The 12,398-nt window shown below is 44.6% G+C and overlaps 1 protein-coding gene across 1 annotated transcript; it reads left to right on the top strand.

Annotated features, from left to right (window-relative positions):
• Positions 1-82: 82 nt before the first annotated feature.
• GNMT (glycine N-methyltransferase) lies at positions 83-10,961 on the top strand. The gene is made up of 6 exons (XM_081188807.1): positions 83-403; positions 2,080-2,207; positions 5,619-5,732; positions 8,120-8,262; positions 8,867-8,988; positions 10,475-10,961. The coding sequence occupies exons 1-6, from the start codon at positions 198-200 to the stop codon at positions 10,644-10,646; spliced, it is 885 nt and encodes a 294-aa protein (XP_081044933.1). The 5' UTR covers positions 83-197; the 3' UTR covers positions 10,647-10,961.
• Positions 10,962-12,398: the final 1,437 nt, after the last annotated feature.

Genomic DNA, 12,398 nt, shown 5'->3' with positions numbered 1-12,398 from the left:
GAGCTGCAGGGTCGAAGGGGCGGTGCCGGGGCTGCCCCTGCTGGGCTGGCTGCCGGGGCTTGTTGTTGCGCGCAGCTGCCCAGGCTCGGCTGCAGGAGTAACAGAACCACCACCGGCTGCCAGGCGCGCGCTCGTGGGTTCAACGCGCGCTCTCCTTTCCGTCCGTGGGCGCCCGCAGGAGCCTCTGTGCGCTCGCCATGGTGGACAGCATCTACCGGACCCGCTCTCTGGGCGTGGCGGCCGAGGGGCTGCCGGACCAGTACGCCGACGGCCGCGCGGCGCGGGTCTGGCAGCTCTACATCGGCGACACGCGGAGCCGCACCGCCGAGTACAAGAACTGGCTGGTGTCGCTGCTGCGCGCCCAGCGCTGCAACACGGTGCTCGACGTGGCCTGCGGCACTGGGTGAGTCACAGGGCAGCAGGAGGAGGCGGTGCTGGTGGGTGCTGGATCATGACCCAGCTTGAAGGCCTGGGCTCCCTTCTCCCCAGGGGAGTTTGTTTCTCAGGGTGGTCTAATCCGGATCCACGCACGCGGCAGCTGATCAGGACCTCCCCCCCCCCATTGAAAGCACATGGCTCGACACCCCGCACCCAAGAATCCTGGTAACTGCAATCCCCAAACTACAATTCCCAGCGCCCTCTAACAAACCTCCACTTCCCAGGATTCTTTGAAGGCGTGTGCTTCAAATGCGTGTCGTGCTTTAAATGAAAGGAAAGGGCCCCCATTGCTTTGTTATGGGAGAGGCGCCCCCTCCCGCTTAGGAATATGACACCTTGTCAGTGGAGATTTATGTATAGGCTAAGTAGGCTGAAGCCTAGGGCCTTAGATGCACTTTCTTCAAGAGGTAAGTTTAGGATAAAGTCCTTTATTCCTATATTAGATGCAGCCAATTTAGAAAGAAGTACTGTGTACAGTGATGTTGCACAATTGTTTTCCATTCTTGCTTTTCTGATAGCATCTAAGCAAGAAATTAAGCAATTGTTGATGGAAGCATACCCAGAAGATATGGACCTGAAACTTAAACTTTGCACTTTCACCTGTACATGAGATAAAGCCATAGGCTTACAGCAGAGCACTCTCTGTCTCATACAGACCTTTATCAAATTATATACAAGGAAAAATTTCAGATGGCCTTTCCTAATGTGGAAACAATCTTGCGGCTATTTCATAGCTTTATGGTCACTAACTGCTTTGGAGAGAGTTGTTTTTAAAGACTCAAAAGAATAAAAAAAATGAATTAAGGGCCACGATTGTAGACTGGGGGGGGGGGGCGCACATTGAAAGTGGCAAACGTAGACAAACAAATTTTGATGAAGTTTTCTGATGACCTTTAGAGGAGAAATTGTGAGCTGCAGAATTTTAAATATCCATCATCATTCTTGGTTTCACTCAGTTTTGTTTATAACACTCTTCCATTTTCTTCTAGATTGGGAGGGGCCTCACAAGTGCAGTAGCCTAGGGCCTCACATCATCTAAATCCGGCCCTGTCTGCGCTTTTTAATGTGCTGTGACCGGTTCCCATGCTCCTTGCCTCAGCTCTCTCCTCCTCCTTCATTTATTTACTTAGTAAATTTGTATACCGCTCTCCATTTGAGGATCACAGGGCAGTTTACAGTATCCCCCTTTCTGGCTTTCTCCTTCCGTTGTTTAAAAGGCAGGCCTTGCCACCCGTATCTCTCCCGGTGGGGAATTTAAACACATCTTAACCTCCTGTGATCATTTGACCAGGCAGGCTTAAAAATGAAAGCTATTCTTTTTGGTAATTTTAAGTGTTCTGGAGTGATTATTTCTCATCTGACTGGGACTCCTCCCCACTGTGAATACCAAGCACGGATGTAGGGGCACAGTTGGTAGAGCATGAGACACTTAATCTCAGGGCCATGGGTTCGAGTCCTAGGTTGGGGAAAAGATTCCTGCAGCATTGCAGTGGGTTGAGCTAGATGACCCTTGTGGTCCCTTCCTACAACTCTGTGATTCTATGATCTGCTCTCACTACTGAATAGCAATGCAGGGAACTGCACTGAGTTTACTTGGGGGATTGTTTAATCCAAATACCTGAACACTTTTATCTCATGCAGCGTGGACTCCATCATGCTTGTTGAGGAAGGATTCAGGGTCACTAGCGTGGATGCGAGTGACAAGATGCTCAAATATGCCCTGAAGGAGAGATGGAACCGCCGAAAAGAGGACGCTTTCGACCATTGGGGTATTTTACCTATTTTTATTAAAAATCTTGCATCCCGCCTACTTTTCAAAAGAAGCCCAAGGCGACTGACAAAACCAAGCATTGCTGCAACGTTGAAGTGTATAGCATTCCCCATCCCAACCTGTCATTAGATCAAAATGTTAACGCAAAATAGCAGTACCCCAGTTGCAAAGCTCCCGAGCAGCTATCAAAATGAAAACATCCTAATAAACCTATAATAATAGCAGAGCTGAAAAAGAACCACCTGAAAGTCTTTTTGTGTTGTGTGCATTCTGTGTGCAATAATTTTTGACAGCCACATTTTTAGCAGCTGGGTAGAACAGAACAGTCATGAGGCCTGACACCTGGTCTTGTGGCAGGGTGTTCCACAGGGTGGGCACCACCAGAAAAAAGGGTCATAGATACCTGTAACTCACAGGGCCCCAGAGCATGAGAAGCATACAAAATAAAATCTTGTCATCGTTGGTTAAGACAAACAACTGACCAAATATTTTTTTGGCTGATTTACCATCTGCTTCGTTACATGTAAACAGATTTGCTTTGCTACTAAAACAGACTGATAGATGGTTTCTTGGGTATGTTCCATGTGGAATGGCACAGGTTTAGGAGGAAAGGCAAGGTAGCAATTTGATTAATAATGCCCTTATTAATAATCTTAATAAAAGTGAGATAGAGTATTTTCTGCAGTAACACACCAGGAAAATAAATATCACCTCAAAGTGAACATGTGTACCTTTAAATCTCAATCCCATTTATTAAAATTTGCCTTGGCAGCTTAAAAGGATAGAGCTTCTGAAACTTTAGTTGCTTATTGCATCATACAATAAAGCCCAGGTTTGCTCTAAACAGTGCTGTATTATTTTAGTAATTGCTTGTGGTTTGTTAATTTTGTACAGGCAAAAAAAAAAAAAAAAAGTTTGCTGCTGCACTTAAGTCATAATTATCTGTAAGCTTCTTGCTAAGGATGCAAACATGTAAATCAGAATTGTGGCCCAAGCCAGTAACATCTGCAGTTGTTCTTGCCCTGGGTAGCTGAGGAGTCAAATTTTGAACACTTCAAATAATTGGGGTCCGAGCATCTCTTGAAAGTTCTGCTTGCATTTGTTAGCAAGCAAGTTTATGTATACAGGCCGAAATATGATCAGTGCTGCTGAAGCAACTGGCAGAATGTCAATGCTGTAATGAGCTCCTTGTTGACACATCCCTTTTTCAGGACTAAACTTGGTGTGGTCTGGTGTTTGTGTCTTTGCCTGGCTTGTTTACCTGCAAAGGGCGCAAGGAGACGCTCATCTTAGTCCCATCTTTGGCCTGAAATAAGAGTATGGTGCCCCTCCTGACTTCACAATATCGTGCAGTTATATGTGCACTAGAAAGAAAAACAGGGTTGAAAAATATCTCTGCCTTTTGAAACCCGATCAGTGAAATTTAAACACCGTTGGGTCTTTGTGTGATTTACGATATAGGGAGAGGGGAATAAATAGCACCCGGTTCACAAAGAAGTATTGCCTTGATGCTTAAGAAAAGAGTTTGACTCTTGGATCAATTAATCTACTTCAACGTTGGTGCTTACATGTACAAGTGTCTCAAATTGTCCATGCTGTCTCTGTGATTAGGACTGTATGTGTAAACAACTACCACTAATAATAAATTCTGTACTGAAATAAGCAAAATTTGGCAAGCTGCAAGTTACACAAATAGTGCATGTTCCCATAATTTGTTTGGGGCCTGTGATCTGCATGGTAATGAGCTCTACAGGGCACTGAAGCTGTGCCTTAGTGCCAATGGAATTCTTACTGAACTCCACTCCATCTTCAAAGATTTCTCCAAATTTTGGAGATTTTAAACAACAACAAACTATTATCTGAACTGCAAGGGCTAAGAACTTCATTTTTTTCTTTTTGATTATTAAAACCTGAGTTCCTGAGTTCTACAGCTAGTGCCTTTTCTGCATTTCCATGAAACAACAGATTTGAAACAGCCTAGTCGGTGATCTTCAGAATTCTGTTAAAATCAAATTTCCTATCTTCTTCTTCTTTGGCGATCACTCGTAGCCAAGTAAGATTGTCTTCCATAAACACAGTTTTAACAATGAATCCGTAAGTGACTGGAGGCCAATTCTGGATCCACACGTCCTTCCACAGTGGGAACATTGGTTTCCGGGCGGGAGTTGATCACGGTGTGGATTTGCCAAGCATGCCTTCCTCTTAGCATGTTTGTCTTCAAAGCCCATGACACCTTTCGTAAAGGCTGTTCTCCAACTGGAGCGCTCGCAGGCCAGTGTTTCCCAGTTGTCAGTGTTTATAATACTTTTTTTGGATTTGCCTTGAGACAGTCTTTAAACCTCTTTTGTCAGATTTCCCATAGAGAAATGTCGCTGTCTGACTCCTTTCCTTTCCTTTCCTTTTGCCTGCTGGTCACAAGTGCCCAACTCAGTTTTCAATGCATCTTCTTTTTAATTAGAGGTGATGCTGGCTTTCAGGTTCCTTCCTGCACTCAGATTGACCTGGGGCTAAATGGCATCTGCAAGTTGCATCATTTTGGGGTATTGCCAGCTGACGCCAAGTGGGCTTGTCATCAGAACAGAACGGGGACATGGGTAACCCAGCCGCTGGGTTCTGGCTACTGTGTTTGTGGAAAGCAAAGCGATATTAGCACCTGGGGAAAGACGAGCTTTGGCTTTAATTTAATTCAGTAATTTTGTTTATGACCACAGCAGCAAATGAAAGCATGTACGAATTGGTTAAATGCTCTAACATCAAAGTAGGTGCTGTGAGCCCATGGGAGGATCTGAATGCCACACAGGAAAAGCTGGAAGATCACTTGCAGCTGGGAATTGCAAGTGAGGAGAGTGCGGTTGCATGCAAGTCCTTCTTGTGGGTTTGTCTCTCAACACAATTCCCAGTACACAGACTCCAAACTCTACCTTCCTGATCCAGGTGTAAAAGGAATATAGCAAACCTCATATAGCCACAGCAAGATGGAGAAAGCTGGAAGTTTCCATCCTTGGCTGTTAATGCCTATGCCAAAAAAACCCTCCACCATAATACAGTGTTTCTCAAACTTGTTGGACTACAACTCCCATTGTCCTTGACCACTGGTCTGCTAGCTAGGGGTGATGGGAGTTGTAGTTTGAGAAACACTGCCTTAATCGCACTTTCAAAGAGTCTCAGCAGCAAATTGCAGGGAGAGAGAAACCTGGGGATTATTTTCATGCTTAGCACATCGTATTTCATAACAGATAAGAGGCTTCCCAACTAAGCGCTATTTTCCTTTAAGGTGGCACTTTTCACTGTCCTTCTGCACGAGGAACGTAAAATCCTCCAGCTGCAGAAAATGTGAGGAGGCAGAGCGTTGGCTAGAGAAAGCAGAACTCTCCTCCATGCGTTCAATACACTTTTTTTTGTTCCACAGTCATTGAGGAGGCGAACTGGCTCACCCTGTCACAGGACCTAGAGAAGCCTGGCAAGGGCTTTGACGCTGTCATCTGTTTAGGGAACTCTTTTGCACACCTCCCAGATTTTAAAGGTGAGTGTTGCAAGGTTGGTTACATGCTCCTGGGGTCAGTAAGCATTGTCCAGTGCTATAAAAAGGGTTGAGTGACTGGGCCTTCTAGCCATGATGGCTATGCTCTCCGATGGTCAGGAGCACTAATGCTTCTGTATACTGGTTGCTGGAAACTGCAGGGTGGGAGAAGGCTTTTGTGCTCTGGTCCTTTGGTTCCCCACAGGCTTCTGGGTGGCCACTGTGAGAACACGATGCTGGACTGGATCCACCAGGCTCTTATTGCATACTTTCCTTCAGAGCCCTTTCCTCAGGCTACTCATAGTTAAGAAGATGGTGGGCGATTGGGAAGTGATCCATAATGAATTGAAAAAAAAATGTTTAAAAGTACTTCCCCTCCAAAAAAACACCCAGAGTAATTTCTGTTGGGGATAATTCAGACCAAAATTCCCAGGTGTCAAAAAAGGTTATTTATGTATGCCACTACTGCGGCCCGTGTTTTGTTAGCCCCAAAATGGAAAATGAGTGAGGTCCCAACCAAACAAGAATGGCAACTTAAGCTGACAGAATATGCTCAGCTTGCAGACTTAACCTATAGAATAAGAGAACAAGAAGAACATACTTTTAGAGAAGATTGGAAAACGTTTATCGCATATATGGGAAATAACTCTTTGCAGCTGAAAATGTTGGCAACATTAAGATCAATCCAACAGTGTAAATAAGTTTTGATGGGTGTAATAATGGAATACTGAATGGTATAGTTTTTGTAGAATATGCAAAGTGAACCATGGAAAGAGAAGGGAAGTTACTGATATCTTAAGGATATAAAAATGAGTACTTTAAATTGTTAAAACAGAAAATTTAATGGAGCACCAAGAAGGAAAACAACACACAGTCTCAGTTTCCAGAGGGGCATCCCTTATAATGCCACAGGACTCCTTTTTATGTGTGAAAGCAAGCTGATATTCGAGCAAGGCCCCAATACACCTCAGATTTGTTGAAGTACGGGTGGGGATCCTGTGACCACCCAAAGTTGCTGGACTACACTTTTATTCATCCCTGTCCATTGGCTATGCTGACTGGGGCTGATGGGAAGTGGAAGTCCAACTAGATATGGAGGGCTGCAGATTCCCCCAACCCTCAGTTAAAGAATCTCACACACATACGTCCATCTGATCTAGACTGGGTGTAAGACCAGTGAAGAAGAGTTGTGTCTGTGGCAGATAAAAGTCTGTTAAAGTGGGAGACATTTAGGTGGTCGCCAGGAATATAACTGGAAATAAGGCCAGGAAAAGTAAGAAAAAGTGCAGGTTAGACTGCAGGGCTTATCCGAAACCCCATTGCTTTTTAACACCTTGCTACTTGGTGATAACCTTTTTCTTTTTTCTTCAAATTATTCTTATTAATTTTCCAAATTATTACAAATCAAGCCAAATTATTTAATACAATTTCTTAAAATCAGGTTTCCCGCTCCTCTTGCAAACATATGTCGATCATTTCCTTCCATAGCTGCATCATCTCCTGTTTAATGTCCAATTATCGTGATAACCTTTTTCTAAGGCTAACTTGAGCAACCAGAATCCACAGCAATTATCTCTAACCTCATGTACCTGTCCGTACAAATACACACTGTGGCTGACCTGTAAGATAATCCCAACTCTCACCATGCTTCTTGAGGTTAATTGCATCAGCTGCATTTGGAAGCTGCATATTGCAAGGCAGGAAGAGAGCTGGCCACACCTCCTCTCCAGTTCCTCTGAACTGACCCTTCCAGGTGCGCTTTCACGTCTAGCTATGTTGTGCTGGGGCTTAGAATTTGTCAAAAGAAGCAGTAAAGCCCATCTACTTTGCAGAGTCATTCTTTACCACAGAAACTTGCAGGTAATTGTTTTTTTTGGGACAATAGGGTCTCTTGCAACCTACTGTAAACGTGTTTGTAAACTTAAAATATCAGCACTGCTTTTCATTTTTAAAAAGCAGTGTGCATATTGATTTTAATGTTCTTTTTGATCACTAAAACAAAAACCAGATGGAAAACTGGAAGCAGAAGCAGCAGGAAACAAAACAGCCAACTACGATGGCAGAGCAAAAAGAAAGGAAGATATTAACCTGCCTTCTGAAAAGGAAGGTTGAATAATGAAAGCCAATACTGTTTTGGGGCTGCCACAGAAAAGGCCCTGCTTCTTCTCAAGGCTAGTCTACACTACAGAAAAGATTGAACATTTAGCAGGGCAACATTGGTAGATCTCAAATGCTGGGTTTATATGAGGCTCTCAAAACCCAGAATCAACATAGTTCTAGTTTGACGGCGAAGAGAATATATGACCAGGCCTCTCAGGTTTTATGCATATGTGAAGAATCTCCCTCTAGCTGCAGTAAGGAATTTAATTCATATTTGTCTCTTTTCCTAGGTGACCAAGCTGCCCATAAACAGGCTCTGAAGAACATTGCCAGTATGGTGCGTCCAGGTGGCATCCTTGTCATTGACCACCGTAATTATGACTACATCCTCGAAACAGGCTGTGCCCCTCCTGGGAAGAACATTTACTACAAGGTACTTCCTAGAAATAGGTCTTTTGCCGCCAAAGCTTTGTAGTAGTGATGGTAGCCCTTTTAATAAAAGGAAACCATTTCTCCGACTTTCATGCTTCCAGCAATCAATTCAGGCAGAGAACATGGTACCATTCTGCATTGTACACCCCACCCTGAATGCAGCTCCATGCCCCAAAGAGACAATTCAGGGGCAAAGGAAGTGCATCCAGGAAAATGCATCTAGCATAGTTATTTCCCAAATGGCCTAGGTTAGCACACAGAGTGAATTTTACAGGTGGAGGAGACACAAGATATTGCACCTGCATTCTGAGATGGTGTAGTCTCATAAAGACAATATGAAGTTCTCTGGATGTTTGAGCTAGCATTTGGACCGGCACCTGTCCTGGGTTCATAATTAGAATAGGAATAGCTCCTATGTGTATTTTTTTATCTGTATCAACAACAGAGAGAAGGGAGGGGTTTTATGGGGAAGATGTGTCAATTGCATAGCCTGGACTAGGATTGCGTTGGGCTAATCACAATGAACTAGTCAAGAATGCACCAAGCGAGGAAGGGAATGAAAACTAGAAGTTTATTTTTTCTCTTTCCCCGCACCTCTGTCTTAGAGTGACTTAACCAAGGACATCACTACATCTGTACTTCTTGTGAACAACAAACCGAACATGGTGACGCTGGACTATACAGTACAGGTGCCACCCGAGGGGAATGATGGAAGCCCGGAACTAAGGTATATTCTGTTCAGACCTCATGTGCTATCCAGAGTCTTCAGCCTAATAGCAAATGTGGGAGCATCCAGTTACTTGGTAAGGTTGGGTGGGAGCTAACAGATGTCTGGGTCCAGATCAGCCAAGGCTGATCTGCGTTTGGGGCCTGCTACTAAGAACCATCAGATTGGCAGATATCAGAATCAGGGCCTTTTCAATGGTGGCCCCACAGCTTCCTTCCTTTAGGTGTTTATGCCCTGCTCACTGGTGGCTTTTCATACACTTTAAACTCTGCTTTTACTTGCTGGCTTCATGTTTTAGATAAGTCAGTTGGTTTTGTTTAATGTTTTATTGTTTTATATATTACATGTTGCCTTGTAAGGGTGTTACCTGAAAAGGCAAGCTATTCATTAAATGGGCTATAACTAGAAGATACCCATGCTGTATCCAACCATGTTGAAAAAACAGCTCCCAGCCAACAAGATTCTCTTCCTTTAAATTGGCTCTGAAAGATGGAATTACTGGAGATTATAGCCACATCCAGGCACTTACCTGAACATGTGGAGGCTTAAATTGAGCAACACCCCAAGGCACACCAGCAGCTCTTCAGCTATTTCCGCAATTAGCTCAAAAGTATCTACAACTGTCCCTGTGACTGGAAATTGTGAGATGTCACAGTTCCCGACTAAGAAGGAGGGTTTCTAAGTGCGTTCAGTCAAATGTGCTTCAAATGCCTTCACCCCTTTGTGCCAACCACACATGTGTCTGTCCCTCACCTCTGATTTAACATGCTTGCATGTGCACCTCTGCCCCCAGTTTAACCCTTCACATTCCTATTCAAAGGTGAAACCCAATCACATTCTGTTAAGAAAAGGATGTTTGCGTAGGAAAAGCAATACCTTGTGTTCCAACAAATATGCATGGCTAGAGTACAGCTTATCCAGCTTAGGGAGGATGCAGACATCTTTGCATGTTTTATTTTTAGCAATAAACCAAACTTTCTTCAGCCCAAGTGGTGGTGGGGCCAGAGGCAAAGCAAGAAATGTGGCTTCTACCTTTGTACAGTGGGCTGCAAAAGTTAAGTTTCTTTCCATCCTGGCAAGCAAGAGACAGGTATTTCAGCAAGGCAAAATAACTTGGAAAGGTGTGGAGCAGGGCTAGTGATTGGTGTGGCCTGGATGGTGAGTTTGGCCTCTGGGCTGAAGATTTCACCCTATCTGCAGCTTAAAAAGTAAAGGAGCGCTGATTCTCACCCCACTGCAATCCCTTATCACTGAAAGGGATAAAATGGGCTGCACGGCTCACTACTGCAGTCGCTTCAAGGTTGGTGATGAAACAGCACAGAGAATAAGTGTGGCAGCCAAGATCTGTAGCGGGAGATTTAGGAACCAGAAAGCAAGAGGATGCTGGATGGGTAGTGCATCTGCTGCATGTATACACAAGTAAGATTTCTGGGGGAAGCTGCCGAGCAGACAGCTGCTAACATTTCTTTTGTGTATGTCTCACCAGCCAGTTCCGCCTCTCCTACTACCCCCATCGCCTGGAGCCTTTCACAGAACTGCTGAAAAACGCCTTCCAGTGCCCGTGTGAACACAGCGTCTTGGGGGACTTCAAGCCTTACACCCCGGGCCAGCAGTACAGCCCATGCTATTTCATCCATGTGGTGAAGAAAACAGGCTGAGAATTATTCCGCAGACGACTCCAGCAGGCGCAGACGATTTCTCTTCAGCTGCTGGAGTGGCCAGCGGGGGTGCAAGCGGCAGTGAATGTGCATAAGAGGTACCTGAACCAGAAGAGGAAGTACTTTAAGGAGTCTTTCTCCTCCCCTCCATCTTGCCCTTTTCTAAGGGGGAAATCTAGTTAATCTGCTTTGGGAGACTGGAGGAGCCGTTGCTCCAATCAGGGAGCTCTTGAGGGAAGAAGGTGGCAATGGCTTGCTTTGCATCTGAATCATATGCAAGGTCACATGAGCTTACTAAACTTTGTTTCTTGATAACTTTTTTGGTTTTTGCTTCTCTGCCTCGAGATTGCCTCAATGATTCGCACTGATGCTTGAAATTCCGAATGAATGTGGTTGTGTGTGTGTTTCTTTGGGGCGGGGAGGAGGGATGAGCAAATACTCGTGCTTTAGCTACACCTGGAGTCATGGCCAGTTTGGGAACCTCATTAGCTTTGAAGGTGGCAGAAGAAAAAATAAGGAAAAGAAGAAAACATAGCAGTGTCTCCTGAGCTGGAGCGTTTATGTGAGTGAGGGTAGCCACTGGCATGCAACCCTTATAGGGTCAGTTGGGGGGGGGGGATTGCCCACCTTTGGCTCTTGGTGCTCACAGTGAGGAGACCTTTTGGCTGGGAGTATCTTCTGCCTTCTGATGAAGGAAAAGTGCTGCAAAGTTCCCATTCATTTCAGCAGGCACTTACTTAAGGGCACTCCTTAAAATACATTGTGCCCAGAGATCTTGATCAGGGACAATTGGACGGAGTTAATGGTGGCACTCTGATTAGCTTCCATGTATTTGACTTTTAGCACTTCCCCCTGAAACATTTCTGGCAGTAGAGTCCCACCATCTCCTCCCCCAGTGTTCCCAAACAACTGGTAATACTCTATTTCGCCTTGCCAACAGAGCCAGAAAAACAGGTTTCACAGGTTGGTGTAGGTAGTGAATGAACTATGGTAGTAAAAGTTACTGGTAGAGATTTTACTTGGCCTGGACCAGGATGAGGCCACGCTCTGTTAAGGATCAACTGTGTATTTTGGTGTTGTTGTGAGACCTGATACAGCTCCTGAAAACTTAGGTAGCAGCCAAGGCAAGTGCCTTTTAGCAGCATAACTGTTTTGCCAGTAATGATACAAACAGTGGTAACCTCAGGGCTGGATGACTGATTACAGTGTGTTGTATGTGGGGAAAACTGTCTGGAAATCTTTGTTAGTTCAGAATGCAATTGCTTGTTTAATCACATGAGCAGCCAGACAGAAATTCAAAAGAATGATAAAAGCTGCTTTTTGGAGTTCTTGTGGCATGCAATAAAAGTTTGTGGACACTTTGCTGCAGTTTTACACAAGACTTTAGGCTGCCAGCCTGAGCTGCCTTGCTCCATAGCTGGAAAACGGGGAGCTGAATCCCCTCCCCTGGCAAATGCAGAAGTGGTAGGTTAAGTCCAGCAAGCCAAAGAGTGCAAAGTTATCAGTCTCTCTTCTCCCCCCAAACAATAAAAAATGGGAATATTTTACCTTATTGCTACAATTGTAAACACCAATGAGATTATATTATATTGGCAGATTACATAAACTTGGCAAAATGGTGAAGGAGCCAGCATGGGAACAAGACCAGTTCTACAAAACAATTAAATATGTGATTGCATTAAGCATCAGAGTGCCCTACAGGAAGGAAGGCGAGCTCTGCTCTGCTTTGATGGTTTTCTCTTTCTCCCTCCG

Source organism: Podarcis bocagei (assembly GCF_964188305.1).
Source record: "Podarcis bocagei genome assembly, chromosome: 3".
Lineage (NCBI taxonomy): Eukaryota > Metazoa > Chordata > Lepidosauria > Squamata > Lacertidae > Podarcis > Podarcis bocagei.
This window is presented reverse-complemented; position numbering and strand designations above follow the sequence as displayed.